The 22,351-nt window shown below is 43.5% G+C and overlaps 1 protein-coding gene across 1 annotated transcript in view; it reads left to right on the top strand.

The window, feature by feature from the left end:
• Positions 1-20,816, top strand: part of CEP85 (centrosomal protein 85) — a 2,011,196-nt gene extending 1,990,380 nt beyond the window's left edge. Inside the window, exon 14 of the mRNA XM_044083921.1 lies at positions 19,858-20,816. Within this exon, the coding sequence (XP_043939856.1) occupies positions 19,858-20,021 (164 nt within the window). The 3' untranslated portion in view covers positions 20,022-20,816. The remainder of the gene's footprint in view (positions 1-19,857) is intronic.
• The last annotated feature ends 1,535 nt before the right edge of the window (positions 20,817-22,351 follow it).

Raw genomic sequence — 22,351 nt, forward strand, 5'->3', positions numbered from 1 at the left:
CATCAGGGACAAAAACTGTTTTGTATCCCTGATCCTAGCTGTAACCAGTGGAAGGAGCTGTTTTAACTTGTATTCTAAGTATTCAGACAATGGTTCAATTAATGAACCTCTCACTGCCATAATAGGACGCCCAGGTGGATTATGAAGCGTTTTATGAATCTTGGGGACCAAATAGAAGTATTGAGGTAATGGTGCCTCAACCTTCAGCTGTGTCAACAAAGAGGCTGTAATTACCCCTTCATCTTAGCCTCTTCAAGATACCTATCAATTTCCAGTTTATATTCTTGTGTAGGGTTGATGGACATTACTGAGTAAAAAACTGCATCAGATAACTGTCGCTGAGCCTGTTGTAGATAATGTTTCTTGTCCCATAAAACAACTGCTCCACCCATGTCTGCTCCCACTATCACTATATGTTCATTATTTACCAGAGGTTTAGCAGCCTCATTTTCAGATAGTCATATTGTCAGTAGAAGATCGAAAAATACATGATTGATTAACATGTAAATCCTTCAAAACTTAACTGCTCAAAAGATTTTATAGTGCTGTGATAAGGGGGTACAAATTCTGATTTTTTAAAATGAAAACCCTGTTGACCAGTTCGTTTCATAGCCCCTTCCTTATGAGCAAAAAATTATTTAAGGTTTAAATTTCTGCAGAAAGTTTTTATATCATTTATTATATCATAATGAGAGACACAAAAAGATTGTGCAAATCCCACACCTTTATTTAACACACTGAGTTCACTAGATGAAAAAATATGCGATGTAAGGTTAATAACTAAGTTGTTAACATCATTAACATCATTGTTAGATTCAGAATTTGGGATAGTGTCCATTAATGATGCAGACTGTCCTGGAATATCTTATGTAAGGACTTTTCTACCCTAATTTCTGGGTTGTCCGTCAGGGACGACCCAATCTGGGTTTTAATATTAGAATTATTACAGCATGACTCACATCCTTCCTGGTTCCCCCCCCCCACCCCAATTTTTTTTCCTTTTGCACACAATCCCTTTTTGCACACAATCCCTATTAGTATGCACATGGCACCACAAGGCTATTACTGTCTGACCAGTTTACCTTGTGTAACTGCGATGGTAATGTTGTTGAAAATGCATACAGCACCTTGCCTGTTCACTCTCTTCTATTGGAAAGGAACTGTTGTTAATTTAAATGGACTGCTAGAATTTATGTATTTAAACTAAGTGAAAATGGTTGCTCACAGTTATGAAACATGTTGAAGTCCTGATAATAAATAAGACGAAAGCGCTTAAGTACAAGAGTTGATGTGATTTACTGAATACTGTTATTGTCATGAAGTTCATTTCTTAGATAAAATTTCTTCTCCGTTTTTTTTATATATATATATATATATATATATATATATATATGTACACACACACACACACACATATATATATATATATATATATATGCATTAGTGTATATAAATATACAAATAAAAGTATGTATTGGTACATGTGTGTGACTGTGTGTCTATGTATGTGTGTACATATGTGTATATACAGAGTAGTCTCGGCGTCCGTTCAGAAGGTATGGTGTAGGCCCTCCACATCAGTCTCTCTAGGCTTGGAGGCTCGGATTCTGCTTCCTCCTCCGGGCAGGGAGCAGCTGATCTGGTTCTTCTCTCCCCAGCTGACGGGATTTGTTTGCCCTCTGCTTTCGATGTGGGTGGATATTTCCATTTACAGTCCTCAAATTCCTATATGGCTTCAGTAAGCCATCCGATAGCAGATCTTCCGAAAAAATGTAAAGATATAAAGACAGATGGAACGTACAGGACCAAATCTTCTGACGATGCTTCCGTTAAGCTGGTCATCAGTCCTCCAGAACTCGGTGAGGCACTTTTGCAGCTCCTGATGCCCACTTCAGTTAATACACAGGCCACTACTGAGACCCTTTCAGAGTGTGTATGCCGCAGTTTTGTCTAAGGATCCTGCGGTTGTCTCTACCTTGGATGAGTCCGGAGCCACTGTGCAGGCACTGGCTTCTGAGGATGTCCTTCGCAACACCAAATCCCAACACAAACCGACTCCTCCGTTTATGGCTTCCGTTCTTTTGAAAACAACCGAGTTCCATAGTCCCAGGTGTCAAATCACACCCAAGAAACTGAGTACCCATTCTCAGATGCCTGCTCCCTTGCCTCAGTCTCCAATGCTTAAATTTGCAGAAGACCTTATCATGCTGATTGGGGAAGCCAAGCCACTCCCTCAAAAAGAAAAAAGAGATATGTCTCCAGTAGTTTTGTTTGAACAAGAGTCAGATCATTCCAATGCATCTCTCTGTGAAGACATGCAGCCCCTCTCCACATATGAGGATTCTGATGCACTATTCCTTCAGCCTCTCCCCCAGAGAATTTTTCCTTTGGGGAAACCCTGCTTACCTTATGGGTGCATTTCCAATGGGAGAGTCAAGACTACCCACAGTCCAAAAAAAAGACTCTGAGAATTCCTGGACCTTCCACAACACATGCGTTTAACTATCCACCCAATCCTAGATGTGGTGGATGATGTCTTCCTTGAATCCAGCTTAACTCCATACGCCCTCCCTCCTGCTGCCAGAAAACCAGACAGGTACTACAGAGTCCCTGACTCTGTCAAATATATTTTTAAAAATTCAACAGCTGACCCTGATGTCATTACTCAAGGGCCTAAGGGGATTGAAGCAACCTCATCTAAGAATCCTACCCCCCTCAGACAGGAATTTCCGACCACTGGACAGATGGGGTAAAAAAGTATACACCTCAGCTACTCTTGCTATCAGGGCACTAAATTGTCAGTTCCATATGCTTCCTTGGAACTCCTTAAACAAAAAATTTCCTCCTTTCCTGCATGGGCAGAATCTAAAGATTTCATGCCTTAATGCATTCTGCTGGTCAAGTAACTAAGCACATTTTGCACTGTGGTTTTGACACCCTAGAAGCTTCTTGCAGGGCAGCAGTCACCGGATCTATCATTAGAAGACGTGCATGGCTTAAGGAGCAACCCCTGCCAGACCATGTCAAATCAAAATTGTTGGATGCACCCTTGCACAAAGATAACTTATTTGGTACTAAAGCAGAAGAGGTCTTAAAAAAGTTTGAAGAAAAAGCAAAATCTATGCAGACGGTTAAAGATTTCTTACAAGTCCAGCCCCCCCAGGTTCAGCAGGCATTTTCCCTCCAAGCACTGGTCCTTTCCTGCTCCGAGTAGACAGGGCCAACCTAGGCCCCATGAAAACAGACCTCCCCAGACAGCAGCCCCAGGGGTTGCAGAGATCTAAGCAGTGGACTACCTCTACTTCAAAACCAGCAAGTTCTAAGCCATCCCCTTATGGTAAGAACTCACAATGACTCGCCCCCTCCCGACCTCGCCTCTACCCACCTTCACATACCCCTTGGAGAAAAACTCTCCTTTCACTCAAGCACCCAGGCCACCATTACGAAGGACCAATAGGTTCTGAACATTGCGTCTGAGGGGTACATATTCTCCTTCCATACCCTTTCAACCCCAAAAGAGTTCCCAGATCTACCACCAAATCAGTGAGCAGAGGCACAAAAGCAAATCCATTCCCTGTTCTCCTTGGGAGCAGCAGAGCGTGTTCCTGCAGAGCAGATAGGCCAAGGCTTCTACTCCAGACTTTTTCTGGTGCCCAGAAAAGAGGGCACCTGAATCCCCATTCTCGATCTATCCATTCTAAACACCTTCCTGTTGATCTCAAAATTCAAAATGTTCACCCTCCACACTGCATCCATTTCTGCTACAAACAGCATGACAAGCCTCCCCCCAAGGGGGTCAGGATGCACTCCACCAGAGCAGCCTCCACCTCTGCAGCTTTCCTCAGAGGAGTCTCCACATGAACATCCTGGAGGCTACCACTTGGACATCTGTTCATACTTTTACCAAGCATTACCACCTGCCTCTCTTCTCCAAATCCAGGGTAGGGTTTGCCTCTGCAGCCTTGCAGGGCATGCTAGCCAGCCCGTAGCTTCCTGGACTGCATCAACTCATTTTCTCAGCTTTGGGAATCTATCCAAATGTAATGACTGCAACAGTGAAACACGAAGAACATAGTACAGTTGTGTACACTTACCATAAATGTAGATGTTCAAGTGTATTCACTGTTGCAGTCCTAGTTTCACTCCCTCCGTCCCCCTTTCTCTTTTTCTTCCTTTTTTCTCTTTTCCTTACAAGGGATATATTGGTATTTATTTTCCATTGGTGGGGTTCTACTTTGGGGGTTCATAACCGGTTAGGGCAAGAAAAATTGATGTAATAGTGTCGGATGCCTTCCTTTATACCACTAATGACCTGACGTCAGTCCTCTAGTGACAGCAACCGATGCAGAAATACTAAGTCTCTGGTATTCCGGCCGGCCGAGGGCTTCCCTGGCAGGGATAACCCAAATGTGATGACTGCAGCAGTGAATACATTCAAACATCTACATTTATGGTAAGTGCACACAACTGTACTTTTTAGTCCCAAAGAAAACAGAAGACTTGAGACCCATCCTGGATCTGTCAACTTTAAACCTGCAGTTGCCAAGATGAAATTCCAGATGGTCACTCTTCAATCCAGTCTGCCCTTCCTACAGAGAAATGACTGGATGTGCTCGATGGACCTCCAGGACGTGTACTATCACATATTATACCATGATCCCGATTGGCCAGCGTTATACTAATGGAAAAGGTCACTTTTTCCATTAGTATAACTCTTTATGTTAAACTCATTTAACATAGCGATATCTAAAAAGCAACGGAGATCCGTTGCTTTCTCGATGCCAAGACATCTGCGGAAGGGCAGTAAACAGGCATTATACTATGCCATTATTTAAGAAAAGTAATAGTTTCTTTTCTTAAATAATGTCAATAATAGCAATATATAGTTCTGTGGTACTGGGTAATGGTTATTTTTTTTTTTTGTTATTAACTTCCACTCTAAACCCTCGACCCCAAAACACGCCAACATTAATTTACCACCCACCCAACACCCGGGTTATTGCTATAAAGATGAACAGGTGCTCTCGAAGGTTCCTCCCCTTCCAGCTGGGAGCCAGTAATTTTCAGTTCAGAGCACTCCCGTTTGGACTCACCACTGCCCCCAGGGGGTTCACCAAAGTGATGGCGGATGTGGCAGCCCACCTGCAGCTGCAGGGTTCAGGTCCTTCCCTACCTGGACAATTGGCTCCTTTCCTCCTCCTCCAGGCATAGACTTTGTTGATCTTCTTCTCAAGACCGCCCACTATCTGGGCATAGCCATAAACCTCAAGAAGTCACAGTTGACACCAGTACAGGTCTTAGATTCTGTCCAAGCCATGGTGTTTCTACCTCCAGACTGACTGCTTTTCCTTCGACGTCATGTTTCTTCTATCCTTCAGATCAGATGTCCTCCAGCAAAGTCAATTCTTTAGGCATTGGGGTCCATGGCGGCCACAATTACTCTAGTTCCAACAGCGTGCCTTCATATGAGGATCCTCCAATGGACTCTGGCAGTTGTGGTCCTTACTACACCTTCCCTTATCTCATCCAGTTCAGTTATATCGGGCTTGCAAGGATTCTCTTCTGTGGTGGCTTCAATCCCCGGATCATCTGGGTTGCCCATTCATTTTCTCCTTCCCTGCGACCACAGATGTCTTCCTGCTCGGGTCCGGGGGGGGGGGGCATTGCATGGGAAGGACTGTCCAAGGCATGTGGTCCTCCCAGGAGACCCATCTGCATATCAGTGTCCTGGAGATGAGGGCAGTGCTTTTGGCATTGCAAGCTCTTTATTCCTTTCTTCCTCTAGGGACTATTGCCATCCAGACAGACAATATGTCAGTAGTTTGGTACATCAACAAATGGGGGGGGGGGGACCAGCTCTTACCCCCTTTGTCGTGAAGCCATGAGATTGTGGGAGTGGGTGATTTTCTCCGGCTATCCGGGGGGTGTAACATTCTAGTGGACAGGCTCAGCATATCTATCCTGATGCCTGATGAGTGGTCTCTGCATCCTTCAGTAACGAAACAGATCTTTAGAAGTGGGTCAGCCTTGCTGTAAGCTCTTCACATCTCCTTTCAACATGAAATGCAGTGAGTATTTCACTCTGAATCCCCATCCGAGGAAGCCCCCCCCAGAGACACACTAGTTCATGCTTGGCCCTCCGGTCTGCTATATGCTTACCCTCCACTACCTCTGATATCCAAGTTCATTCAGAAAGCTTGATGGCTGGGGAGCTCAATGATCCTCTTTGCCCTCTTTTGGCCTCATCAAGTTTGGTTCCCCTTTCTGTGGTCTCATGCAGTGTGTCTACCTTGGACCCTAGATCCAGTTCCAGATCTCATTTCACTTCCTTCAGGGATTTGTCACCCAGACTTGGTCAGCCTGAAGCTCATGGCTTGGCTGCTCCATTTCCTTTGATAATTAGGACTCTCGGGCTTTCTTCTCCCATTAAGAAGATTTTGGTAGTGGCTCACAAATCTTCTACCAGGAATGTTTACTCGAGTAAATGGAAGTGTTTCTCTATCTGGGCTTCTTAGCATGACCTGAATCCTTTCACTGTGCCGGTTCCAGCTATCTTGGAGTTTCCGGCAGATATTTTTAATCACAGTGCCAGCTTATTCACAGTTAAGGTACAATTACCAACAGTTTACTATCATTTATTCAAAGTGAAGTTGGTCGACGCCACTTCGTTCGAACATCGGAATGTCGACCGTAGGCGATGTCGAACACTGATATTGCCGAAATACACATCTGCCCCTATCTCGATCCATGTTAAAACCCGTTCCTAGGTAGCAGTCGACATGTATTATGGCAATTCCAGTGTTCGACAGTGTGAATTTCGCATAATCTGTCAACCATGTGAACAGCCAACCGAGTACATTTCGGGTATATGATAGTAAACCATTAGCAACGATCTCTAATTTTCACATTGGTGAGAATCTGGCTTCCTTGGCTTCATCCAAGCTTTGTAAGGCCTTTTTGCCTTAGGCCTCCAGTTAAGGACCCAGTTCCCCTTGGGATCTCACCATGGTACTTCAAGCTCTGGTCTATCCCTCCTTTGAACCAGCAGCTAAGGTTGAGTTTCAGTTCTGGCCTTGGAAGACAGCCTTTTTGGTGGCAATTACCTCAGCCAAGAGAGCCTTTGAGATCCAAGCATAATCTGTCAAGCCTGTTTGTATGGTGTTTCATAAAGACAGGGTCTCCCGGCAAACAAATCCATCATTTCTGCGGAAAGTAGCGTCAGGGTCCAATATTAACCAGGTCATTAATCTTCCAGTTTTCTTTCCAAATTTTCAGAATAATGGAGAGTACAAGTTGTGTTTACTTAGAAGCCACGGTGGTACAGCGGTAGCATTGTTGCCTCACTGTAAGAGGTTCTCCTGTTCGATTCATGGCTGGAGTGCCTTCTGTGTGGGAGTCTGCCTGTCCTCCCTGTGGTCGAGTAGCCTCTGAAAGACATGCGTGAATGGGTGTGCCTTTGCTGAAGGTTGGGCATTGGGCTGGCAACTCGGCACCATAAAAAATCTACTGCCAATCATTATCAGACAGGAGTTCCGCTGTGGCGACCCCAAACCGGGAAAAGCCAAAAAGACAAACGACAAGTTGCATTTACTTGGTCAACACAGCTGCATTTCTATTTGCTTAGAATAAAATCCTTTTGTAAGTCGGATCAACTTGTTTCCTTTTCTTAAACCCTTCCTTGGAAAGCCTGTCTCTGCGGTTACTATTGCTCGATGGATTTCTGAGTGCATTTTGTTGGCCTATAGAGCTAAAAGGTTATCTCCACCAGGGCATGTCCGGGTGCATTCCACCAGGTCTGTTGCTACTTCATTAGATGATATCTGTTCTGCTGCTACCTGGGCATCATCTCACACATTTATCTCCCATTATAAATTAGACCTTCTTTCCAGGAGCAGGGCATCCTTCAGGGTTCTTCGGTAGCTGAGGACTCTGTCCCACAGGTTAAAGATCAAATGAAAACAACAACTTCAGATAAAAAAGTTATGTACTCACCATAACGTTCCATCTGAGTTGTTGCTTTTCATGTGTCTTCAAACATCTCTCCCTCCTTCCCTCTGCCTTGTGTTGTGGGCTGTGTAATAAGATGGAAGAGGCATTGCCCCTTTACATTTTGGCTAGTTTCTCTCCTGATTAGTTTTTGTGAAGATGCCAGGTCTAGAGGCATATGGTCTAGGATGCGTTGCTGCAGTTCAGCAACAAACTTGATCTGAGGGGAGGAGTGAGACAGGGGCATTATGGGTAGGGGAGGAGTTTGGAGCTTAGATCCGATGCTGGAGTATGCGGCCATAGTCAGATCCGTTCTGGATCCCACAGGTTGAAGACAAATGAAAAGCAGCAACTCAGATGGGACATTATGGTGATTACTTAACTTTAGACTGTGATTAAAATGCTAAAACTTCATATAGGAAACACTCCAACTCTCTAGATAGGTAATTCTTGAGCATGCTCAAAGATGCACACTAAGGTGAACACTGCAGAATGTAAACCTAGAAATGCTGGGATTGTCTCTCTAAAGCTTGAATAACTGATTTTCTGTGAAAGGGATTAGACTTCTGATCTGAGGGGCTTAACCAATTCCCTATTACAGAATGTCAGAGGGAAGGGCTTCTGAGCTTTGGAAACCTGCCAGTGTGGTTTGCATGCAGGCACAGAATCTGTATGCCAGTGAGGCAGTGTGAAATTTGCTCTCCTTCTGTTAAAGGTAAGTAGGACTTGCATAACTATACTTTTTGCTGTAAATTACCCTTTGATCCTACTGGCGCTTTTAAATAACAAATGTGTGATCTTTAGCAGTAAATGACCTCAACCAAAACAACTGGATTTTTATTTTAATCAAAGTCCATAAAACAGAAACACTCCACCTGGTAGCCAGATTTAGTGGTACTGGCTCTTTCACTTAAGGTATTTCCTGTTTTTTAGAGATATGATCTGATGATGTCTTTTTCATCTGTCTCAACTAAGGTATATTGACTTTGACCGTATCCAATGTCAGTAGTTCTCAGAATTTGAATCCAAGGTTCAGACTGCTCCCCTATCCATAATCCCAACAGTTCCTCAGATTGAGTTTGCTAGCTTATACAGAAAACTCGACTTTTGCTAAATAAGCAAAGGGTATAGAATGGCAGTAATACATTCAAGGACTATAAGTAAGGCAAGGCTCTGGAGATGTCCACTGCAGTTAATCAAGAGTCCAAGGTGTTGACAGTCTGGTTGGAGGATGAGAGAAAGGAAGGTTGAGACGAATGGAAGAAGACAACACAAATCAAGAGTTATGGTAGGTACATACCTTTCATATCCAAGTATTTTTTTTTTCATCTGTCTCAGCTAATAGGACATAATCCCCAACTGTCATAAAGCCTAGGTAGACTTATGGAAGGATGTTCTGGAGGATGGAAGAGCCAGTCAAAGCCCCAGACAAGAACTGCGGGCCTAACTTGTAATGGAATATAAAAGTGTGCACTATAGACCAAGTAGCCACAGCACAGATATAAGTAGGGACTCTAGAAAAGAAAGTAGTAGAAGCTGCACGTGCTTTACATTTGTTAGGTAGTGATAGTCCTTTGGCTCTGTAGACATACGTGGTGCAATCAGACAATCACATGGACAGTGTGACCTTGGAGAAACTGGTTCCAAGTTTAGTTTCAGAAAAGGAAACAAAAAGTTGGTCAGATTTCCTGAGTTTCTTTGTACAATGTAAATAGAAATGGAACTGACTATGAACATCCAAAAAATCAAGAGGATGTTCACCCTTGTAAGAGGGTCCAGCACCTATGGAGGGTACACCAGAGGAGGCCACAAGAAGGGGAACTGTATTTGTTAAGGCCGAAAGGAAGTGATGAGAATCACCTTTTCCTTGCATCAGACAGCTTTCTGCAGAAATTTGGTTATAAGAGGAGTCTGAGGATAAGTATAAAGTAGACCCGGGGAGCAATTGTGAACCAGGGCATCCACCTGTGACTGCTCCTATTGGGAATTGGGGCAAAGTGGCTGCTGCATTTGGTGTTCGATAGGGTTGCAAATTGTACCGAGGTTGGCTCCAGCTACTCAAAATTGTGAAAGCCACTGTCTTATTAAAACACCACTCTTGGCAGAGGATCTCAGCTCAGGTTTTCCACTAGTACAGTGGACTTCTCCAGGCTATGCATTGTAGTCAGAAAGCACTGGGAAGACATTGCCCTCTGCCAGACCCTCATAGCCTCTTTCCATAAAAGGTATGAACAGGTTCCTCATTGTTTTTTGATATACCAAACGACTGACACATTGGATAACAATTTCACACATGGGGAAGGGAGTCCTGAAAGACCTCCAACCACAGGAGGACTGCTCCCATCACCTGAACATTGATGTGAAGAATGGCATCTGTCGAAGACTTGTGTCATGGACAGTCTTCCCCACTCAATGACACTCACTACGCCATCCTTCATACACAAACACTCACTCCAGAAGGGGTGCTTTGATGGTTACTGTTGCTCCTGGAAGAAGAGAGAACAAACTGTCCTTCCTCAGAAAAGGTAAACCATGACCATCTAGAAAGTTGTCTGTTTCACATATTGGCTTACGTGACTGAGGTCTAGAATGGACCCAAGATCACCACTTCGGAACCAAAAATAATTTTGATTAGTCTCTGGACCTCTATCCTTTTCATGTGTGTGTATTTCTCTCTCTTTCCTTCAGAAAATACTATGAATTATTACAAGTGAAATTCCTATAACCCTCACCCTTCACCCCCAGTGCTGACAGCGCTAGGTTTGTCACAGCATGTGGTTTCCCTGACAGCCAGCCCGCTTACACCTAAGAAAGCAGGTAGAATGTACAAAGTCGGTCTTCTAAGTTTTTATACATTCATTCCAGAATTCCAGACTTGACCCAGCAGCTGTAGCTTTAGTTAATCAAGCTGCTGCCAAACACTTAGTCTAATCCTCCTCTTTCAGTTAAGGATGTGAGAGCTATTGATAAGTTTGGAGGGAAAAGTGCAGTTTTTGCAGCTTTAATTTTTTGAATGTTACATTGTCAGGCTCATATGTTGAAGTTGAATCTGATTAATTGTGAAAGTATGAGGAATGCTTTATTTGCAGTTCCCTCTTGTGAAGAAAACATCTTTATGTGGTTTAGTTTCTTCCATTTCTCAGGTCACCATTCATTGTTTATAAATATGTATATGACTGTAGATACTGCATCCAGGGCTGATGCCACTGGGCATTGTCCTAGAGGTTTGCCTGGCTGTGTTCTCAGAACCTGTCCAAAGATGTAAAAAATGTGATTTTGAATTCTCCCTTGGTTAGAGATTAAGTGATAGCCAATACTGCAGCAATGTCATGAATAAACAAGCAAGGGGGAACCAGATCTTAACCCCTGTGCAATATAGCAGTTGTATAGTCTCACTGTACAGACATTCTGCATTCTGTCAGAGCAAAATTTTATGGCAGACCAGCTGAGCAGGACAGAGGCAGGCCCTTACGAACGGAAACAAAATCAGGGAGTCTTCCAAGGTTTGATCCATCTGTGGAAAGTTCCTCAAGTTGATCATTTTGTCTCCTCTCTGAATAGTCAGCTGGCAAAATTCTGTCCCAAGTCTCCATTTAAGACAGCCTGGAAGACAGAAGCCTTTTCTTTTCCTTAGGACAGTTTTTGTATTCTTTTCCACCAATTCCACTGATACCCAGGATACGTCTGAAGATTCAGAAGGAATCTCCCAAGGTCATTGCAGTGACTCCATTCTGGTGAACATAACAGTGGTTCTCCATTCTTTTGGAATTGACCAGGGGCAATCGCTGCACGTTTCCTCACAGACCAGATCTAGTTGCACAAAAAGAAGGGTGTTTCATACATCCATACACCAAACAACTTTAGCCGGCTGCCTGGATGATAGAGTCTTGATACTTTTATGCAGCAGGGTACTAATGGAGTCAAGAAAGCTGGCTACTAGAAAATCACATATAATCAAATGGGAAAGGTTTCCTAGTCAGTGCCAGCAAAAGTGCCAAAACTTATACAGGGCTAGTGTTTCTCTGGTTTTACATTTGTGTTGCTTTCCTGTGGCCTGTCTTACTCCTCAATAAATGTTCATTTGTTGGTCATTTCAATGTGCATATGGATCCCCCTCTTTCAAAGTACTGTCATGTCAAATGTTTATGAAAGACATATTAAATAAGCAATCTCCATTAAAACTGGTGGCTTCTCCTCCTTATCTTAATTTTGTGTTAGAGAAGCTAGCAGTTGCTCCATTCAAACCAGCTCATCTGGCTGACTTGAGGTTCTTCATGTGGAGAATAGTCAAGTACCTGAGTTACAAGTAGTTATGGTGGCTCACTCTTCTCATTTTCCACAGAGACGGAGTTTCCTGAGAACCACTCCTCTTTTTATGCCTCAAGTGGTATCCAAGTTTACTTTCATGTGCAATCTGTCTATCCCCTGCATTCATCCCTGAGCCCTAAAATGAGTGAACATAGAGAACTCGGGGACTGTATTGACAGAACTAATTTTTCAGAACTTTTGATCAGTTTGTCATTTCTTATGAAGGTAGGAAGGGACAACCTGTGTCAAGAGAGAGTATTTCTAGGTGGTTAGTTCATGCTCTTGCCTTTTATTGTTCCCACAACAATAAAACTATTCCAGGCAGGGTCAAGGCGCACTTTATCAGGGCCTTCATCAATTTTTTTTTTTTTGGAAAAAGTTGAGCTCAGAATCTATTCTAGAAGCAGCGATTTAGTCCTCTACATTACTTTGTAAAGCACTACAGGGTGAATTCCTTTCCAAGTCTAGGTCAGGCTTTGGTAGGACTATTCTCCAGGAGCACCTGGACTCACCCCCTTCCACCTGCAAGATGTTTTAAGATGGAGGATTAATCTAATGTTATAGCTTAGGCTACTGCAGTGATCAGGCATTATGATGAACATAGTATACTTGTGAAGTAAACTTTCTGTAACAGTAGATGTTCGAATGATCATTGCTGCAGTAGCTGCTCCCCTCCATATCCCTTGTTTTATGGTGTCTTTTTTTTTGCCAGTCTGTGGACATCTGTTTTTGTTGCTAGTAATGTCCTCTCAGGGTTTAGCCTCCCTGTCTCAGTTGGCATGAAAACTCTGAAGGGTTTGGTGCCCAAACCTGTCTTTTACCCAGCTCTGCTTGAGCCAATGATTTTGGTGTGTAGAAGGTGCCCAGAACCGTTAAAAGCTGGCTGTTATATCCTTGGCATATTATAATCTATATAGACACAAAAACAGCTAGAGAGTACTGAACACATACGAAACTGCAGAACTATAAATGAGGCCAAAACTATAACCAGAATAAACTTTTATTTCACATGAAACGCTTTACGTCCCGCTATTAGCGAGACTTCTTCAGACAACACTAACACACACCGTTAACCTTTAAATACATTAACTACAATTAATTATTGATTAAACAGTTACCCCAACAACCAATGAAGAACCACTTATGTGTTTTAAAAAACATTTGAATTCATTTATATAATATGAAATAAAATGTTTTTTCTCTACTGTAAACATTGATCCTAATATTCATTCGTGATATCACATCAGCTCATCTGACAGTGCTGGGAAAAATGTGCAGCAGCTAAGGGTGATAAAGGATGATGAGGGAAACATGCTCACAAGAAAGGAGAGTGTATTGAGCAGATGGAGAGAGTACTGTGAGGGGCTGATAAATGAAGAGAATGAGAGAGAGAGAGAGAGAGAGAGAAGGTTAGATGATGTGGGGGGTAGTGAATCACTAAGTGCAGTGGATTAGCAAGGAGGAATTAAGGACAGCTATGAAGAGGTTGAAGAATGGTAAGGCTGTTGGTCCAGATGACATACCTGTGGAAGCATGAAGGTCTTTAAGAGAGATGGCAGTGAGTTTTTAACCAGATTGTTTAATGAAATCTTGGAAAGTGAGAGGATGCCTGAAGAGTGAAGTGTAACGGTACAGATTTTTAAGAATAAGGGTGGTGTGTTGAGTTGTAGTAACTACAGAGGAATACAATTGGTCAGCCACAGCATGAAGTTATGGGAAGGAGAAGTGAAAGGTAGGTCAAGAAGGGAGGTGATGATTAGCGAGCAGCAGTATGGTTTCATACTAGGAAAGAGCACTTAGAGATGCAATGTTTGCTCCAAGGTTGTTGTTGGAGAGTGAAGTACAGGTAGGAGAAGACCCGTAAGCCCTGCAGCCGCAGGTGAGCTGCTACCACTGCCATCACTTTAGTGAACACCCTGGGGGCTGTGGTGAGACTAAAGGATAGCACTCTGACTTGGGTCAGGAACATCTATCCATTTTGATGTGATGGTACATGTCCTGGAGGTCCACTGAGCACATCCAGTCATTCTCCTGCAGGAAGGGCAGGATAGATTGGAGTGTGATCATCTGGAATTTCATCTTGGCAACTGCCAGGTTTAGGGTTGACAGATCCAGGATCGGTCTTAAGTCCTCCATCTTCTTTGGCATTAAAAAGAACCGGGAATAGATGCATAATCTGGACTGGTCTAGGGGGACGGGCTGGATGACTTGATTTTTGAGCAGCTTGGAAATTTCCACTGCTGCACCTTCCCTTTACAGGGGTGGAATGTCCGGGGGGTGTTTGGGAGGGAGTGGCATTTGGGTGAAGGGAATTGAATATTCTCTGGATATGATTTGCAACACCCAATGATTGTCTGTGATTGACTCCCAGGCTGTTGGGTGTAGCGAAAGTCAACCTCCGACTGGCTCCAGAGATGAGCAGCCAGGCAAGAATCCCAAGACCCTTGTTTCCTCATAACCCCTCTGCCGCAAGGCAGCGTCTGTCAAATCCCCATCTGCCTCTGGAGGAAGGCAAGTCCTAAACATCCTTGGAATAACCCCTAGACATCCGGAACCACATCTTCTTCACCCCTTGCTGATGCCTGGAAAAGGTTTGTTGAGGGGTTGAGAAGCGGATTCCGACAGTAGACATAGTCTTTCCGTCCTCTTCGCTCTGGATCAATGTCTCACATACAGTCTTTCAAAAGAGAGTGAAACCATTATACGGGGCATTTGTAAAAAATGCATTAAAGGGCTCCAAAAAGGCACAAAGTCAATGCTAGACGTGACGCCTGATTGCAGCTCCTGCTCCGGCTGCTCTAGCAGTGCCCTTGGTAGCGTGCGATAGGAGCCGCATTGAGATGTTGGAGATGGAGGTGAGGGTGGCCATCCAAGAGGAAAAAAAAACATATTTTCTGCCACTGACATGGATCCTGGGGCAGACTCAGCGACCTCCTTAACTAAGTCTCGCTGAAGCCTGCTCACATGTGCCATGTAGTTCAGTGCACATTTAGAGAATGTTGCTGAAGCGTAGACCCACTTCCCAAAATGGTCCATGGTCCTAGACTCGCGGTCCAGCGGATGGACCATGGAGCTCTCCTGCATGAGCTCCTTAGTGGCCGCCACCGCCATGGCATCAACAGGGGATCCCCTTGTCCAGTGCAGTTTATCTGATGGGGCACTGAGGATCTTATCAGGGTGTTTGGGGATAGGCTGCACCATGTTAGGCTCATTCCATGCCTGAGATGTAATGAGATCCACCAGGGGATCCGTGGGAGGGGACACCCAGGGATGTAGAGGGTCCTGCTCCAAATGCCTCCAGGAGCACCGCCTCATCAGGGTTGAGTTTTTGGGCAGACCACCCTGGCAAAGGATCTCCATGATGTCTCCAAAGGAGACATCATCTGTGGCTGACCAGGGGGAACTCTCCCCTTCCTCCAAGTATGTGTCCTCCATGAGGGACTCCGACGGGGAGTCCATGTGTCTCCTTTTACAGGTGTGCTTTCAAGAAACCTCCTCAGGGGGGTGGTCTCTAGGGAGGACTCAAACTTCAGGCTGTACCCATTGGGGAATTCTCTGGGGCAGAGAGGCAACAGGCTGTCCCTGAGAGGCCAGGATAGCAGAATCTGGACCAGACACAGAGGGAGCCAGGATGGACTCAGAAGACAAAAGCGTCAAGGGTCTCGATGGAACCAAGAGGACCCTCTCCACCACATTGAAGGCAGAGGGAGAACGTACCCCTGGAGCTGGGAGAATAACCAGGTCCATAATCCTCTGAGTCAACAGGGGAGCCAGAGCCGAACCTGCAGGTGACAAGACTCTAAGTGTACATCCTGGCTCCAAAAAACTCAGAGCCGACACCACCCCCTTCAGATCCGGAGCTGAGGCTACGGCTCTGTGGTCGGTGTCAAGGTACCATCAACGTCGACCCATCAATGCCGAGGGAGCCTCGGATCCAAAGACTCTGAAACCGGGGGTCAGATTGGTGGAGGAGTGATGAGAAAAAAGGTGGATTGCATGCCCCCAGCCCCGGAGGGGGAAGGGGGCAGGCAAGACTCCCATCTGAATCTGTGTGTGGATAAATTTCTGCATCATCCTGTCCACCTCAGCTTCGGAAAGGCCGGGAGTGGACCTGGCAGAGGAGGCCGCAAACACAGGACTAGGCAGGCAGTGGGGGGAGGCCGACACAGGGGAATGGCCCCGAGAAACCTCCAGCTCTGGGGAGAAGCAAGGTGAACGGAACTGAAGGGAGTCTGAACTGGAAGCCGGGCAAGATTTTGTTGAGGGCTTGGCCAAGATAGAGTGCTTGGGGGATCACTTCCTCAGCCTATCCCGGTCTCGATGTTTGCCCTTCCTCCACCCCGGCCTCTGGGGCTCACTCCCCATCCCTGTCCCTCTTGGCAGGAGGTTGAGTCCCAGAGGCCGGGGTGGAGGAAGCAGTAGAAGCTGAGGATGAAGCTTGGGCCTTCGCAGTGGGAGGAGGAAGGAGGCCCTTAAGGATCAGCTTATTCCTTCTGTCGATCAGCTAGTGGGGGTTGAACCCCGTGCAGATCAAACAGGTGGAATCCAGGTGCGGGACTCCTGAATAGACTACGCAGAGAGTGTGGCCATCAGCGGGGGAAAGCTTATGGCCACACACCGTGCACTTCTGGAACCCTGGCTTAGGTGTCTCAGCCGTGGTAGAAGAAGCAGAGGACCCAGAAACACGCTCTCTCATACACATACAAAGCTAAGGATCAATGCATGAGTGCAAAGGTAGAGGAAGGTGAAAGGGTGAAAAGAAGATAGGAAAGGTCAAAAGGATAGGATTAAATTACCAAAAAAACACTCACCAAAAGCCTGGAGCAACGGACCACAATGCTAGTAATACGTGCTTCAAACAAGAGCTGAAGGGGAGGTGGGAGACGGGGTCATTATGGGTAGGGGAAGAGCTTGGAGCTCGGATCTGATGCTGAAAAATGCTGCTTAGTCAGATCCATGTCCCACAGATTGAAGAGCAAATGAAAACAACAACCTCATATGTGATCTTTGATCTGAAGTTGTTGATGGCGAAGTATAGAGAGGGTCAGAAGGAGTTGCATTGTGTCTTTGTGGACTTGTAGAAAGCATGTGACAGGGTGCCTAGAGAGGAGTTGTGGTATTGTGTGAGAACGTCCAGAGGGGCAGAGAAGTATGTAAGAGTGGTACAGGATATGTATGAGGGCAGTGTGGTGGTGGTGGTGAGGTCTGCAGTAGGAATGACCTGATGCATTCAAGGTGGAGATGGGATTACATCAAGGATGAGCTCTGAGTCCTTTGTTGTTTGGTGATGGGACAGGTTGACAGATGAGATCAGACAGGAGTCCCCATGGACTATAATGTTTGTGGATGATGTAGTCTGTAGTGAGAGTAGGGAACTGGCTGAAGAGACTCTGGAGAGGTGGAGATATGCTCTAGAGAGGAGAAGAATGCAGGTCAGTAAGACAAGACTATATGTGTGTGAGTGAGAGGGAAGACAGGAAATGAGGATGCAGGGAGTAGTTATCATAGGGAGATGAGTTTAAATACTTGTTATCAACAGTTTTAATATTTTTGACTTAGTGCATTTGCTGTTTATCAATTAATTTATATTTTCTGTCGAGTCTTTTTTGGGGAGGACTCTTTATTGAATGATATATATCTGATCTATTTCTATTTTCCCATTGATTGTTTCATATTTATAAATATTCTTTTCTGATAAAATAATCTCGAGATAGACTTTGGAATATGTTTGCATTGATTTACCTTATATTTCCAGCAGCATTTTATTGGTGTTCTCAGATGACTTCTTGATTTTAATATTTGAATGTTCTTGATCATGTGGTGTGATTATGATGAAGCTTATAGAGCAAAGCTGGCTTGTCTGACCACTTACAAAGTGAAACTGGCCTATTTGACAAGATGGGTTGCAAACTGGCTAAGTGACAGAACCCACAGGGTCAGAGTTGCTGGAGCCATGTCAGACTCAAAGCCTGTCACAAGTGGTGTCCCACAGGGCTCAGTCCTGGGTCCACTCTTGTTCGGCATCTACTTTTCTGAAGTACAAGCAAACACAGGAGGGTTATGGCTGACAAAGTTTGCAGATGACTGCAAACTGGGCGCCATAGTCAAAAACACATCTGACACAGATATCCTCCAGAAGGGCCTCACAGAAGCGGATAACTGGTGCCAGAGCCATGGCCTGAAGTTAAACGCCAAAAAATGCATAGTCATACCCTTCGGGAAAAACAAGGTTACCCCTAGCTACCATATAGGTGGCAATCCACTGAGCACAGAAAAAGTCATCAGGGATCTGGGGACCCAGGTTGACAGTAGCCTTTAGTTTGACACTCATGTTGCTAAAGTAGTTAGGAAAACCTTCTATATCGCCCACCTGATCATGAAGGGATTCACATCTAGATCAAGGGAGGTCATCGTCCCCCTGTACTCATCACTCATTAGACCTATGATTGAGTACAATGCCCCATTCGGAATGTGTCTGACCAGACACCTGCTGCAGCTTGAAAGGCCCCAAAAGTTCCTCACCAAAAGGATAAAGGGTCTCAAAAATATGTCTTATGCTGCCCGACTGAAAGAACTCCAGCTCTATTCAGTCTCATACCGCTTGCTCAGAGGTGACCTGTGCCTGACATATAAGGCCATGTCAAACCCAGATTTGATGAATATGCTTCACCTCAACAAATCTACATCCCTCAGATCCACAAGTGCGGTAGACTTAAACCTTGACAAGGTTATAAATAGAACGTGCTGGAGGGACAGATTCATCACCCAGAGACTCCCTATGCTGTGGAACAAAATCCCGGTACATGTGAGGCAGAGCACCTCTCTGGCCTTGTTCAAGAGGAATCTTGACCAATGGATGGGAGATTGCAGATATACCCCAGGGATTACTTCAGTGTCACTGCTTGACAGAGGCACAGCAAAATGATAGGCATAGTTTTTATTCAAACTAAAGGGGTGGTGAAAGCCACATAACTATGGGCTAGGCTTATAAATGCCCTTGGGCAGATAGCCTAGTATGAACCTATGAACCTATTGAAGGATTGACATTACTCGTGTCCGAGTGCTGTTTTGTGTGAGTAATATGTAAATTTATAATCCTTTTACTTAATGCATTAAGGTATATTGCTTCCCATTCTTGCAGTATACATTGCCGGTTAAACTTAATTTTTCTCAGTTAACATCTTGGCATAATGGGTGATCAGTTTAATGAACCTAGTTAATGATTTTAGTTTCTAAATTGACCAGTGAATTGCACAGTGGGGCAGTATTAAATCTGGAGCTTATCACGTTAGTGATTAAATGAGGAATATTAATTTAATGAGCTTTCCAGTAATGTAATATGGTATTCTAATCTGCCTAGTAAAGACTGGAAATAAGTATAGGTGCATTTAAAACTGAAATATTATATAGGAAGTGCACCAGTAGTGATCTGTCTGTAATATTTCAAATTTCCACAGTTTTTTCTATTCAAAAGGTTTCTTATTGTAATGATACCTAACAAATGCAAGAAGAGAACAATACTTTTTTTTTCTGTTTGTAATAATTTTGTTCCTAATTGTTTAGCTATGCAGAGCTCCACTGAGGATGATGGCAACTGGCAAAGCCCTGAATTACTCAAAAAGAAACTTTCAGAAGTACAGCAGTTACATACAGACATTGAGGAGCTTCGCACAACCATTTCTGACCATTATGCACAAGATGTTGGAGAGAACTGTATTACGCAGTAAAAGGACTGGGAAAACTGGCAATTTTTTGTTTTGTCAAGAAAATTAAAAAAATAAAGATTTTTATCCAGCACAAGTCTGAGGTGGTCAACGTTTAGAAAAGATGTTTTTAAAAGTGGTGACTTTTAAGTGCATTCACTGTCTTGAGCGTTAACAGCTGCGGATCGGTTTGAAGTTAGTAGTACTTGTACTAGTTTTGATATTTTGACACTGCTACTAGTGACTGGCGCAGTGAGCTTGTCATATCAAATCCTTTTGTAAAGGAAACTGAATTTAAAAAACTATTGGACTGAAATTTGATTATATAAAGTTCCCTTATGCAGCATTTTGGTAGAGAGCTGAGATGCATCTGTTTAGCACTGCAATAAAAGTGTTTGCTTTTGCATTATTGATGTACAGTATTCATAAATACAGATGATCATATTCAGGGAAGAAACATTAGATTTTGACCATAGGATGCCTTAAAGACTTCAACAGTTTTACAATTTTCACAAGGAGCGTGTGTATACTAAAATATTCGTTCAGTTTTTTCATTTTGCTAATTATTTCTGCAGCAGATGAGACCCCAAATCATTACTGTGTGGTTTGGTAATCTAAAGAGAGCCTAGAGTATTTGCTCTAGGTTTATTAGAACTGCTTTTGCTGAATTTTACAAATTTAATAATGTACTCGTATGTTTTGTGCTTTATAATTTAGGTGCATACAGCCTTTCATTAAAATGTGCCTAGATTTGTTGTTCGTTTGTCCTCTCCATTTCCCAGATGGCAATTAAAGCCCTGCATTTCTTTGTCTCAGTCATTATTTGGTCCCAATTCTATGTTTAAAGGTCTGTAAAAAAACAATATATTGTAGTGAGCATCTCCCTCAACCATTTAGCACAAGAAATCTGGACAAAGCCAAAAATAATGGGGGGGGGGGGGGCAACAAGGGCTCAAAAATATGGATGGGTTTTAATTGTTGCTGGTATAAACCTAAAAAGTTAACAGGTTTTGTATTAGCATGTATTTTTTGAAGGACATGAAGGCTGAAACTCAAATGTCTGTCATTTATTGCTTTCAGTCCTTAATGATTAGCCAGAAAACAACAGATTTTGAGTAACAAATCAAAATATCAGGTGAAAATGTGGACAATTGAGAGGCATGGTAGCAAGCTGTATTGGAGTAATCACAAGGCTGTATTTGACATGTGAATTCATGTACCTTTTTTGTGGTGGTGATTTGAACACAATATTAAATACTCATTGCATGTCTTGCAGAAATCTTTTAAAATGCATGTCTGTTAGCTGTAAGATTGCTTATTCTTTAGGGTGTAGGCATTTATATTTTTCCAGGGGCTTAATAAGATTAATTCTAAGCACTGCTTTCATAAACTGTCCACAGAATTACTCCATTAGAGCTTTTTCAGCAAATTAAGTGCAAGTTGATTTTAAGCAGTTGGGTATTAGAACAAGCAACTTCAGAAGCTTTACTTATCACACTGGTGTCCACTTGAAAGGTAATTTCCCACAATGTCACTTAACAACATTAGTTAACTGTTTACTCTCAAAAATCATTTTATATCTTTCTTTAGTTACTGTATTTAGCATTTTATTTTCTGAGACTACTCAGGTTTGATATTAGCTAGCTGTGAATGTTTTCACTATTTTATTGGAGTGAAAGGTGAAAGTACCCATAACAAGTAGCTGTCATAATTATTAATGTAATTTGTTTCAATTTAGGTCCTAACCTCATTACCTGTTGTACCTGATCTACTAGCAACAGAACTATGATGATAAAACAGTTTATAGATGCATTGTTTCTGTCCATGCAAGTTTGTAGGCTGTTGCTCCATGCTATGCCAAGCACCCATGCATTCATATTTCTTCTTCTGCATAGCAAACAAATGCAGCAACAAGTAAAGGGGCAGTTTTGTGTGTTGCCATTGATCACCAGTTTTGTTAGTGCTGCATCTGCCTCCACTGGGGTTCTGCTTTGGGGCCTAAATTATGCTTTGTTTTGAAAAGACATCTTTTGGCATCTTCATTCTGTATTGATATATAAAGAAGGTGGTGTGCACAGGTTTGTGATGAATTGCAATCCTTCTCTTATCTGGAGTGAGTTTGTAGTTGCAGTTAAAAGCATCAGCAATCAGCAGTCATCTTAGGTTACCAGCTGTTGTATATCTGTGTGGATTGTTTCCTCTACCTGCATTCCATTTGTGTCTCATGTCAGTGCAGGTTTGTCTAGAATGCTTTCCTTACACTACAGCTGTCTCATGATTCACTGTAGTCTGCTGATGTTCCACTTGCATGTTTTGGAATAACTGAGAAATGGTGTACATAAGTCATCTTTTTG

The sequence above is a fragment of the Protopterus annectens genome, chromosome 1.part1 (genome assembly GCF_019279795.1).
Source record: "Protopterus annectens isolate FY-2018-M chromosome 1.part1, PAN1.0, whole genome shotgun sequence".
Classification (NCBI taxonomy): domain Eukaryota; kingdom Metazoa; phylum Chordata; order Ceratodontiformes; family Protopteridae; genus Protopterus; species Protopterus annectens.